This window comes from Ambystoma mexicanum, chromosome 6q (genome assembly GCF_040938575.1).
Source record: "Ambystoma mexicanum isolate Mex_15411 chromosome 6q, UKY_AmexF1_1, whole genome shotgun sequence".
NCBI classification, from domain to species: Eukaryota; Metazoa; Chordata; class Amphibia; order Caudata; family Ambystomatidae; genus Ambystoma; species Ambystoma mexicanum.
The window spans coordinates 1313741801-1313768833 of NC_090937.1; the positions used below are offsets into that span (position 1 = coordinate 1313741801).

The 27033-nt window shown below is 44.2% G+C and overlaps 1 protein-coding gene across 2 annotated transcripts in view; it reads right to left on the minus strand.

Moving 5' to 3' along the window:
• Window positions 1-23714, minus strand: part of CC2D2A (coiled-coil and C2 domain containing 2A) — a 1164962-nt gene extending 1141248 nt beyond the window's left edge. For both annotated transcript variants that reach the window (XM_069631936.1, XM_069631935.1), the window contains exon 1: window positions 23596-23714. In XM_069631936.1, coding sequence (XP_069488037.1) covers window positions 23596-23634 — 39 coding nt within the window. In that variant the 5' untranslated portion in view covers window positions 23635-23714. The remainder of the gene's footprint in view (window positions 1-23595) is intronic.
• Window positions 23715-27033: the final 3319 nt, after the last annotated feature.

Sequence of the window (27033 nt, forward strand, 5' to 3'; positions counted from 1 at the left end):
GTTGTATTTTTTTTTTAATTCAATCAAGTTGGTTCTGCTTGTAGATATTTAAATATGGTTTGTTTGCGTGTAAATGAAATGTGCTTGATTTAAACCATATAAAAAGTTTTTTTTTCAGGTTGCTGGTACGGTTGTGAAAGATAAGACCACGGTTTCACAGAAAATCAAGAAAACAAGGGTAAGTAACACGCAATTTCGTTTTCTAGAAGTGTTTTGGGCTGGTGTTTCTTCACAACATGTTTTTGTATTTAAAGTGCTATCTGCTGTACGTGTGCTGTACATTCAATATGTTTTTACAACACATCTCCTAGAGGCCCAGAAGGAAAAGAAGTATAAAGACACAGACAACAAATGAAACCAAAGATGTTGCTAGCCAAACAGATTTCACCATGGAGAAACCACTATTTGAGGCACAGCGTGGTCCAGTCAATAAGCAGACTTGTGATGCTTATGCCCAATGGCGTGAAACTGAATGGAATGTGACCGCCGAAGCCAGCAAAGTGTTCTTGGACCATTGCTACAGTGTGAGAACTCAACAAGATGAAACTGAATAGAATGAAGATGCATTAGAATTCCTCGCAGACCACTTGACAATCTACACCCGCAAAAAAAGGTCCACCCAATAAACATACGATGTTGACGGTTTCTCCAATTTGTGCGCAAATAACACAAGCTGAACTAACAAAGACTGCAGCTTCTACACAATTGACCGAGGAAATTGCCAAAGATCTCGACTACAGTTTGCCTATTTTGGGCGATTTGTCCACCACAATTGTGTTACAAACCACATTCAAGCAGGACGATTGGCTAATAAAGGAGCCAAAACACATTGTATTCAACAGCTGCCTGGTAGAGAATATACTGATGCTGAAATGTGTCCATACATTGAGGGGGAAAATATGCGGGGAGCCATTGGTGAATGTGCCTCGTGTCTTACAAGGCATTAACGTGAAAATCCAAGCCAGCTGTGTCCAGCACCATGATACATTGTCATGGTCCGCTCAACCGATGTTGGGCAAAGTGCCAGCTGGAAATCTACTATGATCAGCAACTTTACTTTTCAGTGGCTCGACTTTCAGAAAGATGTTCCGTTTCTGGCAATTTGTGGGAGTTCAGTTCCTTGCTAAAACCCAGTACTACAAATATCAAAGTGAATTATTATTCCCCTGCTATTAGTCAAGCCTGGAAAATTGAATAGACGTCAATCGAAAGCACATTTTCTGGCAAACGTTTCTGGCTAGCTGGCGACGGACAGTGTGACAGCCCCGGAATTTTCAGTAAAGTACTCTACATACCACTTTCAAGACATGGAAAGTAAAAAAAAAATGTGAGTTCAGAGATTGTGCAGGTGTCCGAATATACATCTTCTGGGGCCATGGAGAAACATGGTTTCATCAAATCCGTCGAACATCTCCAATTGAGGGGAATGCAAATAGCCCTCATAGCCACTGACAGACATGCTTCAATAGCCAAGGCCATGCAAGAGCAGTTTCCAAACATTCATCATCAATTTGATGTATGGCACGTTGTCAAATCAGTCAAAAAAAGGACAGCTGCTGGTTTAAAAAAAAAAAGAAAATAAGGGTTCAAAAAATATTTTACAGTGGTCTCAGTCTTTCAGTACCCATCTTTGTTGGAGCTCCAAAACTTGTGATTTGTCAGTGGAAATTCGAATTGAAAAATGGCGCTCATTGATGCACCACTGTTCCAACGTTCACTCATGGACAGAAAACCAACATTTTCACAAATGTACACATGGACCTTTATCGGAGGAGCAGGAACGCAAGAAGTGGTTGGTGCCATGTTCACCTACACACAAAGCTCTTGAGAAGATCGTGTACGACAAACCTCCTTCAAGAGACCTAAAGGAACTCACAGAATTCTGTCACACCGGAGATTTGGAGGTGTTCCACAATATGCCTAAAGTACATGCCCAAAAGGATGCATTTCGGCACAGATGGTATGCAGGCCCGAACATTACTAGCTATATTAGCGCACAACAAGAACTTAGGGAGAGAACAATCGAGAACTGCCGGAAACTTTGGGATGCATCGTTACACCTTGGCCTTTGCAAAACAAAGCAAAAAAAACGGGTGGTCAAGCCAATATACCAGGAAATGCAATTCGATTTTGTGAAAGATCTCACTTTGACTGTGTTGGCCACGCACACTCATGGAATCAATCCCGATTCTGTTCCTAGGACACATACAATGCCACAAAACATTGCAAACGAGCCCTGTCCAGCTAAAGCTGAACTTGTTGGAACAGTTGACTTCCCGGTATAACTGATTTGCAGCGGTGTTCTTAATATGCTCAATTTAATATTTGGAATATGTTCCACCGATGTTTGTATATTGTACATCAATAATCAAATGCTAAAAAGTATTGAGAAGTATTTAATTATGCCAATTTAATCCGGTGTATGATTCATTAATGTATATCTTTTGCCTTCCCTTCAGTTATATTACTGTTCCTCGATTGATAAGACACATGTCTGTGGTTTCTATTGGTGATAAATTTCAAAATAGAATTGCTCTAGCACATCAGTGCAACACTGCTCATTTGGGTTTCTGAATTATTGATATGCAAATGGATATTTGCCATCAGGCAAAGGTACACTGAGGCTTGGTGTCTGTAAATCCCGCTGCTTGACTCAAACCACATCCACACGTGCAGTTCATGGCAATGGCGTTGATGGCCTATGGTGGGTAAGATTTTCATAGCAATGATCAATCGCCTGACCTGTGTCAACCCCATAACTAACTAACATAACAAAATTACTGGGTTTTGCTTTTCATGAAACCCTCCCTGTGTCCTTCCCTTGTGTTTCCCCTACCCTCTCCACACCCTTCCTCTTCTCTCCACAACCTACCTACTGTATGGTGCTCTCTGTCTCTCCTATTGTTTCTAAATGTTTCTCTGGCGAATATTTTGCTCTCCTAACTAAATCAGGTAGCAAGAAGTTTAAAAAAGCCATCTTGTTTTCCAATCCTGGCCTCCCTATCGCCGATACCTATACCAGTGCTTCCTGCAGGCAAACCCCAACCGACACCCTTTTTGTCATTCTCTTGCCAGAACTATGGACTCCACATATGGTATCTGTGCTCTCTCCTTTCTCTTCTTCTAGCATTATTGGTGTCACACAGTGGGAGGCCCTCTTACCCCAACTGTCCCCTCCCGCTTTCACCCCGCAGTTTTCCCCTTCCTCCCCTCCACTGGACTTGCACAATCTCAAAGTCTCTCCGCCGCTCTTGGCACACGTGGGTCAGCTGGGCTCACATACGCAGTGTGAAGGTCAGGGCAAGAGAGCAATGCATCTAACTAAACTAAACAACAGAAACATATAATGCATATATAATTGCAGACATACAATCTTACATGAATAGGAGTACTTCGGTGACATGAGCTAATATATTGGCATTCTAACCTCTACCCTTTGGAATATACTTGATACCACAAACTCTGTACTCAGGTACATACCCTAAAGGTTTGATCTGCCATCTGCCCTGCTTGGGTCCTCAGGATATAGGTAGACGTGTGTTGCTTTGTGGGAGAATATATTACTACATAGAATTAGGGCTGTGATGTTGGTCCTTGACTGATCAGGGCACGGGAGGGTCAGATGGATATCAGCATGAAAGGAACTGCGGGGTCTGAGCTGGTGGGCTCTGGCCTGGCAGGGTGAAGGCTGTGTGTGCACAGGAAGTTTAGTGGAGATGAAGGGGCACTTGGGTTTATCACTTGTCAGTGTCCCACGTTCTCCACAGAGCGCATTCCTCCATGAGAACAGGGCTCACGCAGAGGTGGCAATGGGGAGGCGATGGTGTGGGCTGGCTGAGCGAGGCACTGGGGATGTGAAAGCTGCATTTGTACAGAGAGATGGCTTTTCGGGCCTAGTAGAAAGATGTCATTCGGGCTATTTCAAAATGGTTTCCTAATGCTGGTCTAGAAACTATAGTGTGTGTTATTTGCGATGGGGTGCGGTGTAACAGAATGTCGCAGGGTTGGCTACGCCTACCCCCTTGGTTATTACATATGTTATGTTTCGAGATTGATGAAAGAGGTGTAGGGGGGGCAAGGATCGTGTACTTCCCAACACTAGTAAGATTGCTGTCTCTGTCTTCCTTCTGTTCACCCTGCATTACCTCGTCGCACCTTGAAGCACTTGTGCATAGGTGCGTTATAAATGCAATATCATATCATCATATAATATCATTACCTTCAGTGTAACTGTTGTCCAAAAATAACTAAATCACTAGCACTACTGATGGTGGATGCCAGCAATCAATTAGTTTATTTTTCATGTATATTTCAAATGCCACGTTGGTCGGCCGGGCTCATCGCTCCCATGGAGTGAAGGTCACTTTGTGTGAGGTTCCTTGTGGTGAGTTCACAGCGACGCGTCTTGTACGGTACATTTTAATTTTTGTGGCTTTCCTTCACAGAAACGTAAGCTACCAGGCATACACACTCTAAATAAGGTTCAATTGTTATTCGACCTTGGACGAAAGGAGAAATTGCCATGGCTAGAAGGACAGAAGGTGTCGAATACCGGCAGAAATGATAACATTCACCATTTTGAAACTGAACATTGTAACATTTACTTTCATTTTATGCAAACCGTTGCTCTGAGCGGACACTCTGCTTTACGCCAAGAGGATGGAACGACCAAATATAATGTAAATTGAACTTTTCAACCAAAAAAAAAAATGCGATTCGAAATGCCATTTAGGCTGTATGCATATGGAACAATATTTACTAATAATGTATATTTATGTACAGTTGAATGAGTAAAGGTTTCATTTTCTGACTGGTATTGCTTGCTTACATTGTTATGGGTTGTTAGTTGGAGCATATTGTGATGATTATTCATTGATGATCCGCTAACACAACCGGTATGCAGGCTCGTGATATCTAAACCAATTCATCCCATGGCATATCAGGGTGTGCTATGAACGTTGTATTATTGGATGTGTCGGGGGCAGAATATTTTCCAAGGGGACTTGGTTCGCTTGGCCAAATTTAATGTTGCCAGTTCCGTTACATTTTTAAACAAGGCAGCAGGCGCCACTCTCTAGAAAAAGCATGGCATGATAACCTGTTATGTGTTTTTTTTCACACTGAGTTTCCGCAGCCATCGCCTTTTGCTCAATGTACCTTTTACAGATGGGAAATATCCATTTGCATATCAGCCTTTGTCCCGCCCACATGGGCAGTAGAGCACGGAAATGGCAATGCCCTTCTGAACAAGAGTACCTACAGCAACCCCATACACGCGTTTCAGCTTTGTTAGGCCTCATCAGTGAGGTAGAGCTGTGCCTCTTTAAGCACATTGAGCATGGAGTCCATGTCTGGGTTCCCCCAGGGAACTTAGGGTCACCAACCCCAAGTTCCTTGCAAATATTCCGATATGATGTTGTCTATGTGTTGTTCAATTTTTCCGTCAGCTTCCGCATCCCATTGGGGGCTATACATACTCCACAGCGATAACCTCTCAAGCACATCGTAGACTCAAACTTTCCCTGATGTTTTCTGTGTGTTTCCATTGTTTGTGGTTTGCGTTTGTTATTAGGTTTCACCCGGTGCAGAATTACAAGGGAAATGGAGACATTTGAATAAAGCTACTAAAATATATTTTTTATTATGTTTTCTACACAGCTACATTGTGCTTTTCTGCAAATGCCATAGTTTCCAGATACCGACAAATGGTTTCTTCAGCCAGCAGTGGCAGACACGCTTTAACAGATGGATTTCCACTAAATTGATGTGGGACGATCGCCCGGAACCGTTATGCCCTTTGGCGGTACCAGTGACAAGGAGCAACCCGTCATCGCTCAAGGTCTAGCAAGAAGCTGATGCCGAAGACTTGTGATTCAAGGTGCGGCAAATGCGCATCTTCTCCCGAAAGTAACACCGTGTGCCGCATGATAAAGTTGTGATGCTCTAACCCAAAGACATTCAAAAATGTGTGGTTAATCGAAATCAGCGGAGGTTCTCTGAGCGTTTTTTTGTGAAATAAAAGCACACTATAAATTGCAGCATTTTGATGTTTCCTTTAAAAATAGTATTTTCTATTCTTATTTGGGACGTGCTGTGCTGTGAGAGGATGTGTGTGCTGATATTCTGGGTTCTGCGTCAACTGACGTTACGACGTAGGTGATGACTGGGCGCGTTTGACTACGCTGCCCACTCACGTCATGAAAGTAGGTGGAGAATATCGCTAGGAACAGTGAGGTCAGCTTCAGGGCGGGTGATATGATTTAGTGCCGCAGGGGCATTTGAATTTAGGGCGATCAATCCACGGATAAGATTAGCACAAGATGGCTGCACCCAAATTGTTGATTTTGCATGTGTAAAAGTGAGGAAAACTAAGGTAAGGTGCATAGGAAATGTGTTTACGATCGATCACAGTTTGCTTAAAACAACATGCCTGAACGCTCGGGACAATGGCATTTTTGAACGCACTATTCCTTTAATTTCCCAAAATGTATGTTAGTCAGCCTAGGATGCCTCATGCAGGGACAGAAATTAGCAAATGTGAAACATTCAATTTGATATCAGGGTCACCAGGAACAAGGCTCAGATAGATTTAAATGTTTAAACAATATGTTCTGCTGTAAATAAACACCTGGTTTTAGTGATTCCATTGTGGGGAGCATTTTTGTTTATAATGTTTCACATTTTGCAATTAGTGAGGCAGAAGCACAAATGCCAATCTGGAGCAGGGCAGCAAAGCAATAAAGTGTGCCATCCACCCTCTGTCCAGATTAGAAGCAGTCAATGAAGATACAGCTGGCCAAGATGCCCCATGTCATATAAGATACTTGGGGTCCTCGATTTTGTACCAACAGAACTTTGCAAGCTGGAACCTTTGGGCCCTTACTTAAAATGAGCCAAATTGAAATTATTATTCCCAAAACGGAAAGTGCTATTGGGTGAAAGGCTAAGACTGGTTGAAGCGGTTTCTTATGACACGGGAGTCAGGGGGGCTTTGCACCAACGATATGTCTCAGGTATCGTTTCCATGGGGCATGCTATCATTGATAGGATCAATACGTTTGTGCATAGCTCTGATGGGGCGGGATCTATACCTCTATGAAGACAGGAAACAGTACTGATAATTTACCACATGCTCCAGTAGAAGCCTAACAACACATTTATATTTCCGACAGAGAAGCCCAGACCATTCGTCAAAAGGCGTCGAAAAAGATTAGAATTAACCCAACTGTGAGCTGGATCCATATTATGTAAAACGCCTTTGACATCAGCTGGTACTGGCATTTATGCCAAGAGCACGGAGAACGTTGGGAGGACTTGCATGCCCAAGATAAGAATGGGATAAACCAATTAACTTGCACTGCAGGGACAAAGTCTAGTCCAGAACTACCTCGAATCGCAGAACCTTCTTGGCCTTCGCCAATCAGTATTCAGACCTGGCCATGGCACCGAAACAGCCCTGCTAGATTTTAAAATCCAGTTGGATAAACCAATTTCGAGAATCCCTTGCACTGCAGGGACAAAGTCCAAGAGTTGCTAACGTTGAACTCCATGATGGCCTGGGGCCAATTGCACGCTACTACATGCGTTAATGCCCCCATCCCTATCATCTGCCAAAATGAGTGACCAATGCTACAATGTGTATTGCACTATACATGATTTGTGCTAAATGTCCTAAAGTACGAAGGGGATGCGAATTGATGCATTTCTTTTTTAAACAGGATAATTGGAATGCTTTGAATCAATCATAACCACTAACAATTGTGCTTCGGCAGTTTCGATTGCCTCATTTTTTTTTGCATCTGTGCCATTACAGAAGGGGAAACACTACATGCAAATCAGCCTTAGTACCAAACCAAGATATCTCCAGCTCAACATGCAAGGCAACAACCATTCCGCACAGAACAACAAGCAAACCTAGACTGGCTTTAGCCTCATTTGGCATCATCTCTGATTTAAACATATTGCGTTTACATTGAGCCTCTGTAAGTGGGAGAGGGTATGCCCAGACATGGGCCCCTTGCTTACTGTGTCTAGGGAATCTACTTGCACCTCACTGCTGAAACCCTACACAACCGACACATGTCTGGTGTTGCGTGTGTTCCCATGCAGAGGGGATATGGACTATAGTAGCAGTTCAGGTTGGACTGTGCCCATTGATGGCCGAATCAAAACTGACTTCAATATGGTTGCCCCCTTGGGTAATGATAGAGATTGCCTGAATAAAGATTACACAAAAAAATACCAAGAGGAAATGCCAATGTGTACGATTGATACAAAGCATTCCATCTATCATTAGATATTATGCAAGCATTATGTATTGCTCTTGGTCCTTCCCCCCCACCATCTGAAGCAGGCATTTTAGAATCAGGCAACCGTTCCCTAAACGGTGCGTCCAGCCCATGTGCCATCCAGTAAATCCCTATTCTGATGCCTCCCATCAAGTGGCATCCATAGCAAACGTCTCCACACACATTTGCAAGCTCTTTTTGCCCCCGTTAGGGCGTCAGTCTACTCTATTCACGCCAACTAGCCAGTGAATCACACATATCCGGCTACCTCAGTGGCATTTCATTTGACGAATACACTATTTGCCCAGACCGGCTCTCATTGTCCTTCTATACTTACCATCAATATATAATTCAATGTTCATTACCTTGCATTTTGCTCATTTAAGGTCCCATTTTAAATAGCATTACAGCATTGCATTTTGTGACTTTTGAGGCCCGGTTTCAAACTGCATTGCGACATTTGAATTTGGTCACCTAAGAACCAGCTTGGCATCTGTACCACCGCACTTTGGTTTGCCCGAGACCATCCGATCAACAGCCATCCAATTTGGATACATGTGAAATAAAAGCACACTATAAATTGCAGCATTTTGATGTTTCCTTTAAAAATAGTATTTTCTATTCTTATTTGGGACGTGCTGTGCTGTGAGAGGATGTGTGTGCTGATATTCTGGGTTCTGCGTCAACTGACGTTACGACGTAGGTGATGACTGGGCGCGTTTGACTACGCTGCCCACTCACGTCATGAAAGTAGGTGGAGAATATCGCTAGGAACAGTGATGTCAGCTTCAGGGCGGGTGATATGATTTAGTGCCGCAGAGGCATTTGAATTTAGGGCGATCAATCCACGGATAAGATTAGCACAAGATGGCTGCACCCAAATTGTTGATTTTGCATGTGTGAAAGTGAGGAAAACTAAGGTAAGGTGCATAGGAAATGTGTTTACGATCGATCACAGTTTGCTTAAAACAACATGCCTGAACGCTCGGGACAATGGCATTTTTGAACGCACTATTCCTTTAATTTCCCAAAATGTATGTTAGTCAGCCTAGGATGCCTCAGGCAGGGACAGAAATTAGCAAATGTGAAACATTCAATTGATATCAGGGTCACCAGGAACAAGGCTCAGATAGATTTAAATGTTTAAACAATATGTTCTGCTGTAAATAAACACCTGGTTTTCGTGATTCCATTGTGGGGAGCATTTTTGTTTATAATGTTTCACATTTTGCAATTATTGAGGCAGAAGCACAGATGCCAATCTGGAGCAGGGCAGCAAAGCAATAAAGTGTGCCATCCACCCTCTGTCCAGATTAGAAGCAGTCAATGAAGATACAGCTGGCCAAGATGCCCCATGTCATATAAGATACTTGGGGTCCTCGATTTTGTACCAACAGAACTTTGCAAGCTGGAACCTTTGGGCCCTTCCTTAAAATGAGCCAAATTGAAATTATTATTCCCAAAACGGAAAGTGCTGTTGGGTGAAAGGCTAAGACTGGTTGAAGCGGTTTCTTATGACACGGGGGCGGGGGGTCTTTGCACCAACGATATGTCTCAGGTATCATTTCCAAGGGGCATGCTATCATTGATAGGATTAATAAGTTTGTGCATAGCTCTGATGGGGCGGGATCTATACCTCTATGAAGACAGGAAACAGTACTGATAATTTACCACATGCTCCAGTAGAAGCCTAACAACACATTTATATTTCCGACAGAGAAGCCCAGACCATTCATCATAAGGCGTTGAAAAAGATTAGAATTAACCCAACTGTGAGCTGGATCCATATTATGTAAAACGCCTTTGACATCAGCTGGTGCTGGCATTTATGCCAAGAGCACGGTGAACGTTGGGAGGACTTGCATGCCCAAGATAATAATGGGATAAACCAATTCACTTGCACTGCAGGGACAAAGTCTAGTCCAGAACTACCTCGAAGCGCAGAACCTTCTTGGCCTTCGCCAATCAGTATTCAGACCTGGCCATGGCACCGAAACAGCCCTGCTAGATTTTAAAATCCAATGGGATAAACCAATTCCGAGAATCCCTTGCACTGCAGGGACAAAGTCCAAGAGTTGCTAACGTTTAACTCCATGATGGCCTGGGGCCAATTGCACGCTACTACATGTGTTAATGCCCCCATCCCTATCATCTGCCAAAATGAGTGACCAATGCTACAATGTGTATTGCACTATACATGATTTGTGCTAAATGTCCTAAAGTACGAAGGGGATGCGAATTGATGCATTTCTTTTTTAAACAGGATAATTGGAATGCTTTGAATCAATCATAACCACTAACAATTGTGCTTCGGCAGTTTCGATTACCTCATTTTGTTTGCCTCTGTGCCATTACAGAAGGGGAAACACTACATGCAAATCAGCCTTAGTACCAAACCAAGATATCTCCAGCTCAACATGCAAGGCAACAACCATTCCGCACAGAACAACAAGCAAACCTAGACAGGCTTTAGCCTCATTTGGCATCATCTCTGATTTAAACATATTGCGTTTACATTGAGCCTCTGTAAGTGGGAGAGGGTATGCCCAGACATGGGCCCCTTGTTTACTGTGTCTAGGGAATCTACTTGCACCTCACTGCTGAAACCCTACACATGTCTGGTGTTGCGTGTGTTCCCATGCAGAGGGGATATGGACTATAGTAGCAGTTCAGGTTGGACTGTGCCCATTGATGGCCGAATCAAAACTGACTTCAATATGGTTGCCCCCTTGGGTAATGATAGAGATTGCCTAAATAAAGATTACACAAAAAAATACCAAGAGGAAATGCCAATGTGTACGATTGATACAAAGCATTCCATCTATCATTAGATATTATGCAAGCATTATGTTTTGCTCTTGGTCCTTCCCCCCCACCATCTGAAGCAGGCATTTTAGAATCAGGCAACCGTTCCCTAAACGGTGCATCCAGCCCATGTGCCATCCAGTAAATCCCTATTCTGATGCCTCCCATCAAGTGGCATCCATAGCAAACGTCTCCACAGACATTTGCAAGCTCTTTTTGCCCCCGTTAGGGCGTCAGTCTACTCTATTCACGCCAACTAGCCAGTGAATCACACATATCCGGCTACCTCAGTGGCATTTCATTTGACGAATACACTATTTGCCCAGACCGGCTCTCATTGTCCTTCTATACTTACCATCAATATATAATTCAATGTTCATTACCTTGCATTTTGCTCATTTAAGGTCCCATTTTAAATAGCATTACAGCATTGCATTTTGTGACTTTTGAGGCCCGGTTTCAAACTGCATTGCGACATTTGAATTTGGTCACCTAAGAACCAGCTTGGCATCTGTACCACCGCACTTTGGTTTCCCCGAGACCATCCGATCAACAGCCATCCAATTTGGATACATGGACGGCTCACAATCCCTACAACCAGTATACCCGTTGCCTTGCTCCAACCATTGATGTCTCACTTGTAGTTCAGTTGCTACTTGCCCAAGTAAACGCATAGATGAGCAACAACTCCCTGTACCTCAGCTCACCTCATCAACCCTTATGCTACCTTCATACTTCCATCTATCCTACTTCTCCCCCACATGGTGCTATCTCCGACTCCCTCATTGGACCTCCTTCTACCCGCACCTTCAATCCTTTGTGTTCTCCTGCCCGTCTCTCTCCCCTTCCCTATAGTCTACTGCCCCACACAACATCCCCACTTTAACCTTATCTCTTCGACTTGCCAACCTCCTACTTCTCAACTCTCTACCTCTCCAGAGTCCTCTCCTCCATCTGACTAGGCTCTGGGCTTCTGGAATGTGCAATCCTTCTGCACTAACCATCATTCCTCAATGACTATTTTGACTCATATCAGCCTGGACCCTCTGTGATGGCCATCACAAAACCTTTAACACAATAGCCTCAAAACACTGCCCTCCACACCAACTTTTCCATTTTCTCTGACTCTCCTTGATACACAAAAGAAGGTAGTGGTGCTGCCTAATTAGCAGCAAAGACTCACCATCTGACCTCTGCCCCCTCAGACTTTACTCCACCCTCATTCTAATACCTCTCTGCACAAATTCTTTCCCCCACACCTCTGGTCATCCCATTCATCTACTTCCCAACTGCAGTCCCCCAATCCATTATTTTCTTGCCGCCCCCAATCTGTTTTTTCTGATCTCAACCTACTGCTTGAAACCCCTCCCTCTAATGTGACAAAGGCCCATCGCCTACAACTGGACTCCACTGGCTGTGATTACTACCTGATTAAAATGCATAGTCTTCTTACTCACACTCTAGGGAAGTTCCTTTATCTAATCTTCCTATTCCCCACTTCTAACTCCTTTGCTTTCAGTATTCCCCTCTTCCTCCGACAACATGCTCACCCATTTCACCATCTCCATTCCTCCTTCTGCAATAGCCAAAAGAAAATTCAAACATGACTCCATGCCCCCTATTTTAACCAGGTCCAGCCCTCCTTCCTTACCCCCCTCGCTGCCCTTCTCCCACTCTGCTGAAATCACCTTCATAAAATTCAACAATACGCTAGCTACCTCTCGATTGTCACTACCCAGCTTTCTCCTTTACCCTTTTTGACCTTAGCCTTAAGCATGGATCTATCCAGCCATTCAACAGCTAAAGACAGCCATGCGCATCCTCCAATGCCTCTGGCAAAATAAATATAAAACAATGTGATGTACTGCTCTTATTACCACCTACAAAGACTCTCTCCTCACCGTCACTAGTGCTCTTTACTCTGCCAAATCAACTTACTATACTAACCGTATTTCACCTCTCCACTCTTAACTCCGTAAACTCTCAATCTGGGTCATGCTCCCCCTCCAACAATAACAATTTCTCCCTATCCGCCCTCCTCTCTCCTGAATACTTTGCATATCTGTGGGGTGGAGGGGAGTTGACACATTTCGGAGAATTCACCCTAACAGGCAAGAAGTGAGGGAGGTGCCAGAAACTCCCTGTGCTTAATCACCTTAGTTACGGGAATGCACCCAAAAGGTGATTGGCCCGCTGGCTGTCCAGCAAGGACAGCCACCCTGCTGTGTGATTGACAGCTAGGCTGGAATGAATGGGAGAAACCTGCATAAAAGGCAAGGCTTTTTGGCTTGGAAGGCAGAGTCGACCACTGGACAAAGGAATCTGAAGAAGAACTTAGAAGAGACGCCTGCTGCAACTCCTGGACCATTGGTTTGCCTGGTGAAGCCTCCCTGCTGCTGTGCTGAAGCTTTGAATTTGCCTTGACTAGAGAAGACCTGCAAGGACGACTTCTCCCCTTTAGTTGGTGGGACCAAACAACTCCAAAGCGAGCTCGTTTGGAAATCCTCTCGGAGCTGGTTGTACTTCTGCTGCTGCTGGGACCGAAGTGCCAGGGTGAGGAACACTAAATTGAGTGGATCGCTTTTAAGTTAGACCCGAGCACTATCAAGATCCTACGGACTTCCCTGATGCAGGAATGACCAAGCCTGAGCCACCTCAACAGATTGCTGGACGCCAGAAGCAAGGGAAGTCTGAAGTGGTATCCGAGGACCGCAGTGTTGCTATTTGCTGTCAGACGCGATAAGCTTGAAACGCTGAAGTGCCACTGAATTGAAGTTTGCCCTTTACTGTCCCGTTGTGTTGCAGGAGTCCACAGAAGTCCTCCCTCTTGTCCCCACGACTGAGGCACAGAACAAAAAAGGATCTACAGAGCCACACAGGAACAAAAGCCAGCTGGAACCATTTCTTATAACCAAAAGGTGCTGTAAAGTCTAAGAGAACTTACCTCTTGTCTTGTAACCTTACTTGTTCTCAGTTGAGATCTGTCTTGGTTGCTTCTGTAGAGTTGCTTGCATCTTATACACCTCACAAGCCTCCCAGCTTGTGGCCCTACTTTGATTCTACTTTTTCTACAAAGACTTCTAAAACATTGTGCAAGACTTACTACCTGCAAGAATTGCTTTTGGTCACCTAGACTTTTGCCCAATTGACACTGGCTGGCCTGGCTCTCTGAATGACTCTTTCCCCCCTCTGAATGTGTGTTTTTACCCTCCTTCCAGGAAAGGGTTAAATTACTTTGAGCTGGGGGGTTCAAAAGTACTTACCTGCTTCAGAATATTTGTGTGATCTCTTGTTTTATTCTGAAATCTCTTTACTTGGACACTCATCTCAGTATTGCTCTAAATGTACCAGTGATATCTTAATGTCCACAGTGTCCTAGCTATTTAAGTCACCGGAGGGTATAGGAAGTGTCTGTGTCCCATCACAAATGGGTACTTGCTGATTTAGAGAAAAAGAGTGTGTATTTTGGAGTGTATTTGTCTGTTATTATTATATTGCCCCTTCTGAAGAAAGCTTATTCAAACTAACTGTTAAATAAATTAATAATTGTTTAATCAAGAAACCTTGAGTTTAAGTGTTTATTTGGATACGTGTCACTGTGAATCTCTGTGTAACCACCCTGCTGCTCACATTGACCCCTATTGGGATGGGCCTGGCTGCTCGGCCACACTGCCAACACTGTGTGGTTCAGAATTATACCAGAGGTTGGGTTCCTATTGCCAGGAGGTCAAGGTTGTTTGTAGTGCACCCCAAGGGTACTGCACCAAATCTTGCCTAACACCCTGTTTATCACTTCATTAATTAACAACTACTTTGCCTCCAACAAAGTATCAGAAAATCTGAAGGAAGCAGGGTTACTTCCCTTACTGAAGAAACCCACTCTGGACCCTAATGTGCCCACCAACTATAGGCCCATCACTTAAGTTCCATTCTTACTAAAAATATTAGACAGAGTGGCCTCTGTACAAATCCAGAACCACCTCGAAACGCATAACATTCTTGTCCTTCGCCAATCAGTATTCAGACCTGACCATGGCACCGAAACAACCCTGCTAGATCTTAAAATCCAAAATGGATACAATTAGAGACAGAGGTGACCTAGCCATCCTACTCTTATTGGACCTCTCGGCGGTCTTTGATTTAGTGAATCAAAACATTGTATGCCGCCATCTAGCTAGCGATGCCCACTTCTCGATCAATGAGTTTTCTCCCACACAGCGGCATCACCCCCCACCCCCAGTCACATGCGGAGTCCCATAAGGATCTTGTGTCTCCCCTACCTTATACAATGCGTTTACAAAAAACGCTCTTTGACCGGCTAGACAAACTGGGTGTCACTGTGTGCCACTGTGCTCCCTGCCATCCTGTTCCTGTGATGTTGCTATATATCCCAATGTATTAACCAAACCTCTCATCACTGTGTGTTCCCACCGTGCCAGTGTGTCACTGTGTACCCGGCTTTCTTGCGCCCCATGCCGCTGCTATATATCCGTATGCCCCCCTCTTGTCGCTGTAAGCCCAGCCGCCTGTCGCTGTGTCTCTGTGTGTCACTGTGTTCCCTGCCATCCTGTTCACGTGCCTGGTCTTGGGCACTTTAAATATGAACCATTATATCATATCACATCACTACACTTACTCTCTACTACACAACACCACACAACTAGAATACAGCTATACCCCTGATAAATTTCGCATAGCTGGTCACATACGAACACTACCCCATGAACACCTCATCACCCTATAAAACGCAGCTATCCCATGACATTCTAGCCTAGCTGCTCACATAAGTGTCATTCAGGCCTAACACAGCCATAACCCAGTCTGGGTGTCCACCCACCAGACTTCACACATCCAACTGATATCTTCAGCACCCCACCTAACGCTAGGATGCAGCTACCTTCCAGCACTTACATCAGCTGCATATAACTGGTGCACCCACTCACCCTACGACACTATCTCTCTCTACTGACCAGAACTGCAGTTCCAAAGGGCGTTCAACCTACCAGCACTTTGAGATCATACCAATGATATATAGAGCGCTATATAAATGCCAAGTAACATAACATAACTTCAAAACCAAGTATTCAAAAACATGGGATACAATGTACACCCTCATCTCTAGTCCAACCCCCCCTTCTAACGCCATCCTTTCCTCTCTATTCCACTCTTCTTCCACCTGTTCCACTGGACTCCCACCCACCCTCCACTGTGCCAACCCATCCTATGCTCCCATTATCCCTTTCATGACACAAATTATTAAGGAGCCGACAACCACCACCTCCTCACATATGGCCTCCATCTTAAACCTATACACTAGTTTTGCGACTGCCTGCTATGAAATTGCCACTCATTCCCATACTGAAGAAACCCACTGCGCATCCCAACAATACCACTTTATAAAGACTCGTCTTCCTTCACCACTCCAAATTTCTTGTGCGTGTCATCTTCCATAGCATTGTGAACTACCTTGAGGCTCATACACTCTTGATATATTCCAATCTGGATTTAAAAGAAAATGTTGCTGAAACTGCTTTCCTCCATGCCTCCACCTTTCTGTAAACCACTCACCACTCTTCCTCCACCTCCACTGTCACCTCACTCAATCTCTTTGTTACCTTTGACATGATAGAGCATCACTCTCTCCTTCAATCACTCTCATCCCTCACATTCAATGACACTACCCTTGACTGTGTGCCCCCTCCTACCTTTCTAAACACTCTTTCTCCATCTAATGGAACTCTGAATCATCCTTCCCTACTTCCCTCCCAGTAGGTGTTCCCATGGAGCAGTCCAAGGACCCTTTACACCTCTTCCTTGGGTAAACTCATCCAATCCTTGGTCTTTTAATGCCACCTGTTTTTGAGGACACTCAATTTCTCTGTTCCCTTGATCACCACAGACATTTCAGAACACACCAGTTGTCTCACAGATATCTGCCACTGGCTCTACACTGCCTGATGCTAAACTCCTCCACCCTCTATAACATGTGCAAAACCTCCTCCACCTGCCTCCCTCTTCAAATTCCTAATTATTGACTATCTAAAATCTATCATTAATGCCTCATGCCTTCATCTCTCTTTACCCTCTCTCGCATTCTCTGAGGTTCACTACTCGTGCCATGTGCCACTGCCACCCACAGTTCCCTTTTTTCCAGACTTGCTCCCATGCATTGGAATGCCCTCTCTCTAGCCATAAAAACCAGTTCAATAGCAGAACTCTTCCAAACCTGAATTAAATACCACCTGCTAGCTAGCAAGGGAAAAATTCCTACCTAGCAAGAGAACATCTTCCCTATCTCTCTAAGCTTCGAGCGTCTTGTCTATTCCCAGGTTTCTACTTTTGTCACTGAAAACTCTATTCTTCCTTGTTCCCAGTCTGGTTTTCATCCTCGCCACTCCACTGAAACTGCTCTCCTTTCTGTTTATGATTCCCCGCTTTTCGCTTGTTACTTTAAACCAGGGGTCTCCAACCTTTACATTAGCTAGAGCTACTTGTAATGGAGGCCAACAGTGCAGAGCTACTAGCGGGCGATATAGGGGTGAGGATATTTATAAACCTCAGAATTTTTACCAATTCTTTTTGGCCCGATATTTCCCCTCTATTAAAAGATGGAATGACGTATGCCTTCACGACTGTATTAAGAACTTCAAAAACTTCTTTGTTGCATTCTTATTTATTAGTAGCTGTCTTAAAAAAGATAGATATTTGTTGGACTACCACACAAATATCCTGTAATTTTTGTGCCCCTTGCCTTGCTTTTTAGGCAGCCTTTCTACATGCTAGGCACACTATTGTTTTCAAAAATGTCCATTTCACACTTCCATTAAAAACAAAAGTAATTTCCAAATTGAAAAATGCTGCATGCATTCACTAGTTTTCTTTGAAATGTTTGTCAGACACCACACATACTCTGTTATTTGTGTGCAACTGTGTGTTTTAGCACAGGTTATATTTATAAAGATGTTATATGCTCAAACTGTGCTGACAGCTGTTATAAGGAAACTGTGGGTTCATGGGTGCCAAATTTTGATTTTCACTACAGGGGCAGAAATATCCCCAGCTCCGCCCTGAATATAAGCAAGTAACCAGTCCAACCCATACCCTGGCCAAACACATTTTATAGCACTTTTTTTTATAAGGCATTGCAAAAAGTAACACGATTAACAACCTGCAGTTTTAACAACCTGCAGTTTTCAATATATAACATCTCAGCATCTGTCTGTCAATCTGCTGAGCTACCCTGGTAGCCTTCTACTGTACAGCGTGTCTATGGATCGCTTAATGTACTAAAAGTGGGTGTACCTGTGTCATGGAAGTGATTTAAAGTGGAAATGTACAGTGTGGAGTTTGGAAAGAAGCCACTTGAAAGAAATTACACCATTTTTTAAATATTATTTTGAACATTTCCAGGTGAGCAGCAGTGCTACTGTGATATTTTCATTGAGTGGTCACAGTGATCCTGATCCTGCCCCAGCCACTCCGACATCTCTGGCAAACAAGAACAGATTGCTTAAGCGAGACAGTGTCGTGGGGGCGCACAAGGCCAACTGTGGTACTACAGGCGGCCTGCAGCAGCGGAACCTAATACTGACATCTGTCAGTAAATTTACAAACAGCTCCACGTGGCACAGCAGCCAAGCTCCCCGCCTGCAACCAGGGTTGGGATCCTGAACACGGAAAATAGCCACACAACACAACATGAAATAATTTAACTTAAGAAAGTGTTTATTTTTTGGTATCTCTGAAGAAGGCTCAGGTGAGCTACTAGTCGCCCGCGATCGACTGTTTGGCGACCTCTGCCCTAAACACTCTTCTCTTTTGATTTCATCAGCAGCTTTTGACTCTGTGGATCTTACCCTTCATCTTCTCTTCTTATGGGCTCTCTGGTTCTATTTTATCTTGTTTTTATTCATATTTAACTAACCAACGTATTCGGCATCTTGGGCTGGGCCCTCTTCTGACACACTACCTCTTCTTCATGGCGTTCCTCAAGGTTCCGTTTTAGGACTTTGTCTTTTCTCTCTCTACACATCTCCTCTTGCTGGTATCATCTCATCTTTTGGAACATCCTATTGTGTCAATGTGGGTGAGACCCGGCTTTTTCTGTCCCTTTCTTCCTTTCTAGTTCTATTCATAATGATCTTACTTCTTGTCTTCTGGATATTAAATCCTGGATGTCGGGTCATTTTCTCGTCTTAAATGCTACTAAAACTGGAGTTCTCTTTTTTCCTGCTGATACTATTCCTTCTCCTTCTCCTCCCCCTTTTGGCTCATGTCCTCCTTTCACAACTACCCATTTCATCTTCTGCTTGTAATCCTGGGCTTTTTCTTGCTATTGACTCATCCTTTCCTCATCACATCTCTACTACTTCACGCACGGTTCCATGTCTTAAAATTGCAGCAAAAATGGCTGTGTATACAAAATATTGCTGTAAAAATGCAGTGGTTTTACTGCCACAATCATGTAAAGGATGCGGGGGACAACCCTGGACCCATTATACCATTTAAGGAAATCAGGGGGGAGGGGGACACCCACGCTCTCCTTAAATGGTATAATGGGGTACACCTTTACCGGGTCAAACCACTGCATTTTTGCCGTGATTTGTTTTACCAGCAACATTTTTGCCATTGTTTTTATTACCCGATACCTTCACGTACGTGTCGCTATCATCTGTTTAACATTCGCAAATTGCATCCTTTTCTTACGTTTGATGCCACCAAGCTTTTGATTTCTTCACTTGTCTTTTCACAGTTTTTCTATTGCTCTGCCACAGTCTTTGCACTCGGTCTCTTGCTTGGCCCCTTTAAAGTCTGTTTTCAAGGCTTCTATTCATCTTCTATACCTTCTGTCCCCTTGTGACTCAATTTGTGCACCACTGTCTTTTCTTGGCTGGCTTTCATTTCACGCATCTCAAATTTAACTTCCTCTCTCTTGTCTATAAATCTTCGTATGGCCTTGCTCCCTCTTATGTTTCCTCTCTGGTCTCTTTTCATTCTCCTGCATGTGTTCTTCATTCTCAACCTCAATTTCAATTATCAATTCCTCGTCCCCCCTGTGCCCAATCACAATTTCACTCTTTTACTTTGCTAGCACCTTCTCACTGGAATGCACTTCCCCTATCGCTTTGTTCTATTACCATTTACTCTCTATTTTGTACTACTCTTAAGACCCATCTTCTTCACTTAGAAACACAACCATGAATACCTTTTTGTAGTCGTTAACCCTGCATTTTATTCTACTGTTAAGTGTGTTCTCTGTTCAGCACTTTGGCGTAAAGCACTATATAATTCACAAATACAAATACCTGCTCCTCACTACTGGCCAACTGACACCCACAACATTATGACACTCCAGAAAGTGAATATGTACATTCTTTAAAAATAGATAATGGTACGAGGACATACATGATCATTCTATGTAGGCCTTGTTTGTGCTCCTGTGACAGAATGCCATCTGTGACGGCACACAAGCCAGAGCTTTTAGATTTATGTAACCCAAAATGACAAAATAATTCTCTCTGAACGTGTGCTATGCTAATCAGAATCACTTTCTGCTGAGCCCAACTAACACTCCACAGCAGCTGCCTAGCAGTTTGGAAACATGGCAGTTAAGAGCGTAAGATGTGTATTCCTTGGAACAGCCTGACAGAACCTAAAGTTCTAACACTCAGAGGAAGCCCTGATCTAAACTATGTGTGTTCCCAGGGCCTGGTGGCAGATTAATGATTCAATATAAGCATGTCTAGTATTAACATGGACGCCTCTGGGAATCTACAAATATTCTGGGCAAACCCCAGAATTGGTTTATATCTTGGTTTCTAGTGACTCATTATTTCCCCTGTTAGGGTTTGTATAACCAGATGTAAACACACCATTTGGGGTCAACCCTAGCAAAGCATTTTTTCTCTCTGCAAAGAATTGTCACCTTCCATGAAAACAGGATCTTCCCCTGGGGAGCAGGGAAGGATGCTGTACTTCAATGGACAGGCTCTGCCAGCGAGAGGGAAATCACATCAGGTGGTAATTACTAGAGACTCTTGGGCAGACTGGAGGGTGGACAGAGTTAGAGCCCCCACCCCCACCCCCCACACCCCAAGCACAGAGTTGCAGTCCAGGGAAGGGGCTCACTATCTTGGAATCTAAGGTCAAACATACTGCATCCTCTCCTCATGTCCTGCAGACAAAGCATTCTGGGACCGACATCACCAGGAAAAGACAATGATCACAGTTGCCAGGTTGGACCCTTACAGAAGGCTTGAAATCAACCAATCTGTTGGAACAGATTGACAATATAAAGGAGTATAAAGGAGTGAGAGCACCCATAAACGGGAATCAGCTTTGGACTTCAGTGGAAGGAATTAGCCTAGACTTCTATCAGGGTATATTCTGTCCAAAAGGCCTCTATCACAGAGTCCAAGGAGGGAGAAAGACCATTCCCGCGCCCATCCCAGAGGAAAATATGGGGTGAACTGTTATGTGGACAAGGGCTACCTACTACTGGCTGAATACTGGAACCAGGATCCTGTTCACTGGAGGTGGCAGCCCCTAAAAGGTGCTCTCTGGCCCCCTGCCTGGCTGGGAAGGGCAGAATAAGGACTCCCCTTAACTCTGGATACCTTGGGCTGGGTCCTCCAGAACTAAGCAAATTAACAGCCTAAGGCACCATCTCATGCCTCGATCTAATCTTCAAGTCGACTTCACCGTGCTAGAGTAGTTTTGAGCTGTTGCAAGACCCCCATAGCTGCCTTTGTCAATCTTTGCTCTTTCAGCCACTGTAAACCACTCTGATCTGTCTCAGTGTTGATGCAACCCGCTGGAAGCTATCGTCTCGTCCATCTCACATGTCACCTCCACCCATTGGTAAGCCCAAAATGACCCAACATTGTCTGAAACTGCAGAATGGCGCCTAGAAGCCCGACACCAGGCTGTTGAGCCTAAATGGTACTTGTTGTGGCTCTGCCCCCACTTAAGAACTATTTTACTTATTTTAAAGACATATTCTTTCAACTTGAACATTCCTGCTGAAAACATTGCTCCCCTGACCCCGTCTTCAAACCCAGACTGCCTCATTCATCATAAAGTCTGAATATTCTGTGTCTTCTCTTGCAGGGGTGGTTACTACTGATTCTGATACGTGGGTTTGCATTGTTAATGTTATTGATGTTTGTCTTTAATAGAGCCTTGGTGGGATATTATTTTATTCTGTATCACAGTACTATTGTTGGTAGAATGCCTCTCTGCTACCTCACATCCCCCTGAAGTGTATTTCCTGCCCTCAATCCTCGGTACTACAAAAGGCGAAAGAGGCATGTCAGATTGCGCCTGTTTCAGCTTTAGGATTGAGATCACTGCTGATTTAATTCTAGTGTGGGGCTGAGCAGGCCTTTTTTATCCACTACTCATCCCTCTACTCCTGCAGAGCAGTACTCATTTCGTCACAGTTCCTTGATTGAGCACAATCACCAGGCTAACGCACTAACTGCTGCATATGGTAAAAGCACCCTTACCCCGGGATTCCTTCAGTCATTGGGGAGGAAGGATAGCTCAGGGCCAACGCTGTGGCGCAACACAGGTTGGAATCCCGATCCTGCGCTTAGAAACCACTCGCTGGTATTAAGCATGTTATAAATGAACAATAAACAAAACACATCTCATACTTTATCGTACAGAAGATGTTGTTGTGTTTGCACCTATAAATTGTTTTCATCCCAGAAATCAACCGCTGCTTTTTTTGTCTAGAACCCTCTTTCTTTAGGTATGGTATTTTTCTGTAAGGGCAGGGAGGTAATCGGTGGTTTTTCAGCCATTATCTATTCAGAGGGTCAATGTGTGCAATCCATGTCTCTCTAAGGCTATCACTTTGACCAAAAAGAGTGGTTGCAAATAGCCAATTTCATCAGAACAACCGAGGTGAGTTTATTTCCAAAGGGGGGGAGGGAGGAGAAGCATCTTTTTATGATGGCAACGTCAAATTAAGACTGAGGAGAGCACGATATATATAATCGCAACACACTCAGACCACTATACATTTGGTAATAATAACGTGTAGTGTACAGCAGTAGGACCCCGTCAAATACGTGATGTTAATATGTCAGATGAAGCCGAACGTTACCACACGCCCATGCCACAGATGGGTTAGCATCGCACGGGGAATGCTGGATACTCGCAGCGATCAGAGGCGCCAAGAGCTGTTACTGTAGCAGGGAAACTTATTTGATACAATCTGTTTTACGCCCTTCAAAAAATGATTGCAATAAAGAAACAAATATCAAACATAACTAGATCTCAAAATCTAAACACAACTGCAGCACACGCGCACACACAGATCTAACACACAGTGACAGCAACACAACCGCTACATGGTCGCAATAGTTACACACTCACGCTGCACAAACACGCATACAACTCCAGCACCTTCACCTCATGCACACATTGTCTTCCACAAGCTCCCGCACAGCTAAGGCGAACCCCAGCTCTGAGCGCACGCACACACTGAACTCACCTCCATGACCATCCTGCGTGACTCCGCTCTGGTAGTCATAGCTGCCTCCGCCGCCGGTACCTGGCAATGACAACAACAACAGAGCCGTTGATTGGAGGGCGACAGCCACGAGCATCCGGTGCTGCGCTGGGAGGGAGCAATGGGGGAGGAAGCGGCTATGGAAGCGGGAAGCTGCCGAAGGTCTTGCCTGCTCTGCGCATGGCTCTCCCGGCCCCTCCCACGTCTGGGATCCTCTCTGCGGATCTACGGAATTCCGCACAGAGCCCCCAACCACGGATACAACTGGGTAACGGTGCCGTGAGGCTCTTGTAATCTAACTCGCCCCCTTCACTGGGATGCTACAGTGTTTTAAAAAAAAAAAAGACATGTCGAGTGTGCTCGGGGGCGGCCTCTGCTGTTAAACCACACACAATGCCTGTGGATTTCTGGGTTTGCGTTATACTAAGACCTGTCAGAATGTGGGTGTGTTATAGAGAGACAGACGTCCCACGCAGCTACTCCCCATCCTATGAGGCGAATGATCTATCGCTCACCCTACAAGCATGGTAACAACAGACCGCGAAATGTGAAGTGTAACCAAATGTACCTTTATGCCACATGCATATATTTAGCTGCCATGAAACCGCTTTTACCTCGACAGTGGTGAACTGGTCAAATGGGAGAAAGTCGTTTTCCCAGGCAGGGCCATCTTAATCACTTTTGGGGCCCTGGGCACCAAACCAAAGGAATTAAGGGATCAAGAATACTGGTTGCGCCCACACCTGTCACGCTCACAACCTATATGTTGATATGCTGTCTCGCAGCATAATAAGCATGTTTACTCCCTTTAAGTCACCTTTCCCGCTTCATTCTTGCTCTAATCAGAATGATAAACAAGTAGCATTTGAAGACCAACATTAGCAGCCTATCAACACGGCGGGTTACTGTTCTAGTGCATACAGGATACTTTTGATCAATAACATCCAAGAAGGTAGATGTAGTATTAATTTAGGACCGTATGTAAAAGGTACATGTAACCCACAATAGACAGATAACTCACATTAGCTGCCTCACAGAATGCAAAAGTGCTCATGCATGGATAGAGACCGCCAATTGGAAGCAAGGAGAACGCTAGACATAGCATGGATAGTGGAGGCAGATTAGAAGCTACCAGGAAGTTATCTTTATCCAGACAGACTGAGATTAGAAGTGGGATATGGTTTTCAAATATTGTTGACATTAGATATCAAAGTAACAAATGCCTTTGGTGTGCGATATAAATATGCTCACTATTAACACAGTGAAACCATGAATAATGCTTTTATGAAGATTATACCATGAGAAGGAAATCACTCGGTCAGGGAGAATTCTCAGAAATGTGTTAATTGCCTCCACCTTAGAGACCCCCAGCAACTTTGCTGGATTTTGAGGACTTGATTTTTTACCTGGAGAGAGTGAGACCTTTTTTCTCCAACTCTCTCATGTATTCTAATGTGATTTTGAACACTGTTTCTTTTGGCATCATCTTTTACATTGTGTCACACAGCACCTTCAGTGCAGTGGCACAGGGAAGTCTTCCAGATTTCCCAAAGGTTTACATACCTTCTCTGGGATAAACTACTGTTTCCCAGCGCAGTGAAGTGAAATTGACTTTACTTACATTTGTAACTTTCTAGACCCAGCACACACTATCTTACAATAGGGTGCTGGAGGGGTTACTTAGTATCCCCTTTGTCTAGCTTCTCATGTAACGGTTTTATGTTACCCTTTCCTCACTGAATGGCTGGTGGCAGTGGTTTACTTTTAACTACCCTGGTATGCATTTACCGCGGGCTGCGTTCGCAGTTGCAGTATTTTTGTCAAAATGGCCTGGTCTTCTTTTTTTTCCATTTCTTTGTGAAGGGTCCTTTTTCAACTCCGAAGTAAGCCGCCTGAACATCTTCCCGGAGCTGGTTGAATTTCCAGAGAGTTGCTGCTGGAAACCGAATAGCCAGGGAGAGGAACACCGGATTGTGTGCGTTGCTTTTAAGTTGGCCAAGAGCTCCAGGAAGATTCTCCGGACCCCACGAAGCAGGACTGATCATGCCTGATCCTCCTCAACAGAGTGTGGGACCCCCAGAAGCAAGGAAAGTCCATCTTGACAGCCATAAACCACGGTGTTGCTATTTGCGGTAGGCGCGAGGAGATGAAACACCAAAATGCCACTTGTTTGAGGATTGTCGGTTGCGAGGGGTGACCGTTGTATTGCATTGCAGGAGTCCCCAGAAGTCCTCCCTCTTGTCCCTCCGAATGAGGCCCAGGAACAGTGAGATCTGCAGAGCTACACAGGAACAGAGGTCATCTGCTGCACTTTTTCGTCAATCCAAAGGTACTGTAAAGTCTGAGAGAACTTACCTCTTATTTTGGAGTTGCTTGCATCTTCTGCTACTCACAAGCCTAAACAGCTTGTGGCCCTACATTGATTCTTCTTTTCTTCAAAGACTTCTAAAACAATGTGCAAACACCTTTCTTACATACCTACCAGAAGTGCTTCAGCTGATATAAGACTTTCGCCCATTGACTTTGGCATAACCTGGTATACTGAATGACTCTACTTAGGGGATCCAAAATGATTTTCCTGATTAAGAATATTTGTGGTCTCTTGTATGTTCTAATAACGTTTTCATTTTACCAAGTTCTAAGAGTATTCTAAATGCAACAGTAAGATATTAATGTCCTCAGCACCCTAATTATAGAAGTCATCTGAGGGTGTAGGTTTTGACTGTGGGCCATCCCAAAAGGGTATTTACTGATTTAGAAACTGTGTAGCTTTGGAGTGTATTTGTGTGTTACTTTTATGTTGCTCCCTTCTGAAGAAGGCTTATTCTAACTGACTGATAAATAAATTAATACTTGTTTATTCAAGAAACCTTGTGTATAAGTGTTTATTTGAATACCTGCCACTGTGAATCTCTGTGTAACTCCCCTACAGCTCACATTGACCCCTCTTGAGATAAACCTGGCTGCTCAACACGCTACCAACCTATGTAATATAGACTTATACCAAAGGTTGGGTTTCTATTGCCAGTAGGTCAGGGTTGTTGTGCAACCAGAGGGTACTGCATACAATATTGCCTAACACTGGTGGCAGGCAGTGAGGATATATTGTAGAGTTGTTACACTAAGAATTTACTTTGCTTTTGTTCAACTAAAAACCTGCACAAGGCTAAGCTCCACTAAAAAGGCAATTGAAATGTAGAGGAGGTCCCAGATATGGCCTGCACTCCTGCCACCTAGTGCGAGTTGCCAGTAAGATACTCGCCAAGGATCAACTGAACCAACAGAGAGCCGCATTGGGCCTCTGCCCTGTGTACATTAGAAGATCAGTACCTGTTGAAATGGCAACAAGCAGACAGCCCTGGGCAGCACGGTACCCAATCAGACAACCATACCAGCCGCTGATACGAAACGATGAGTATT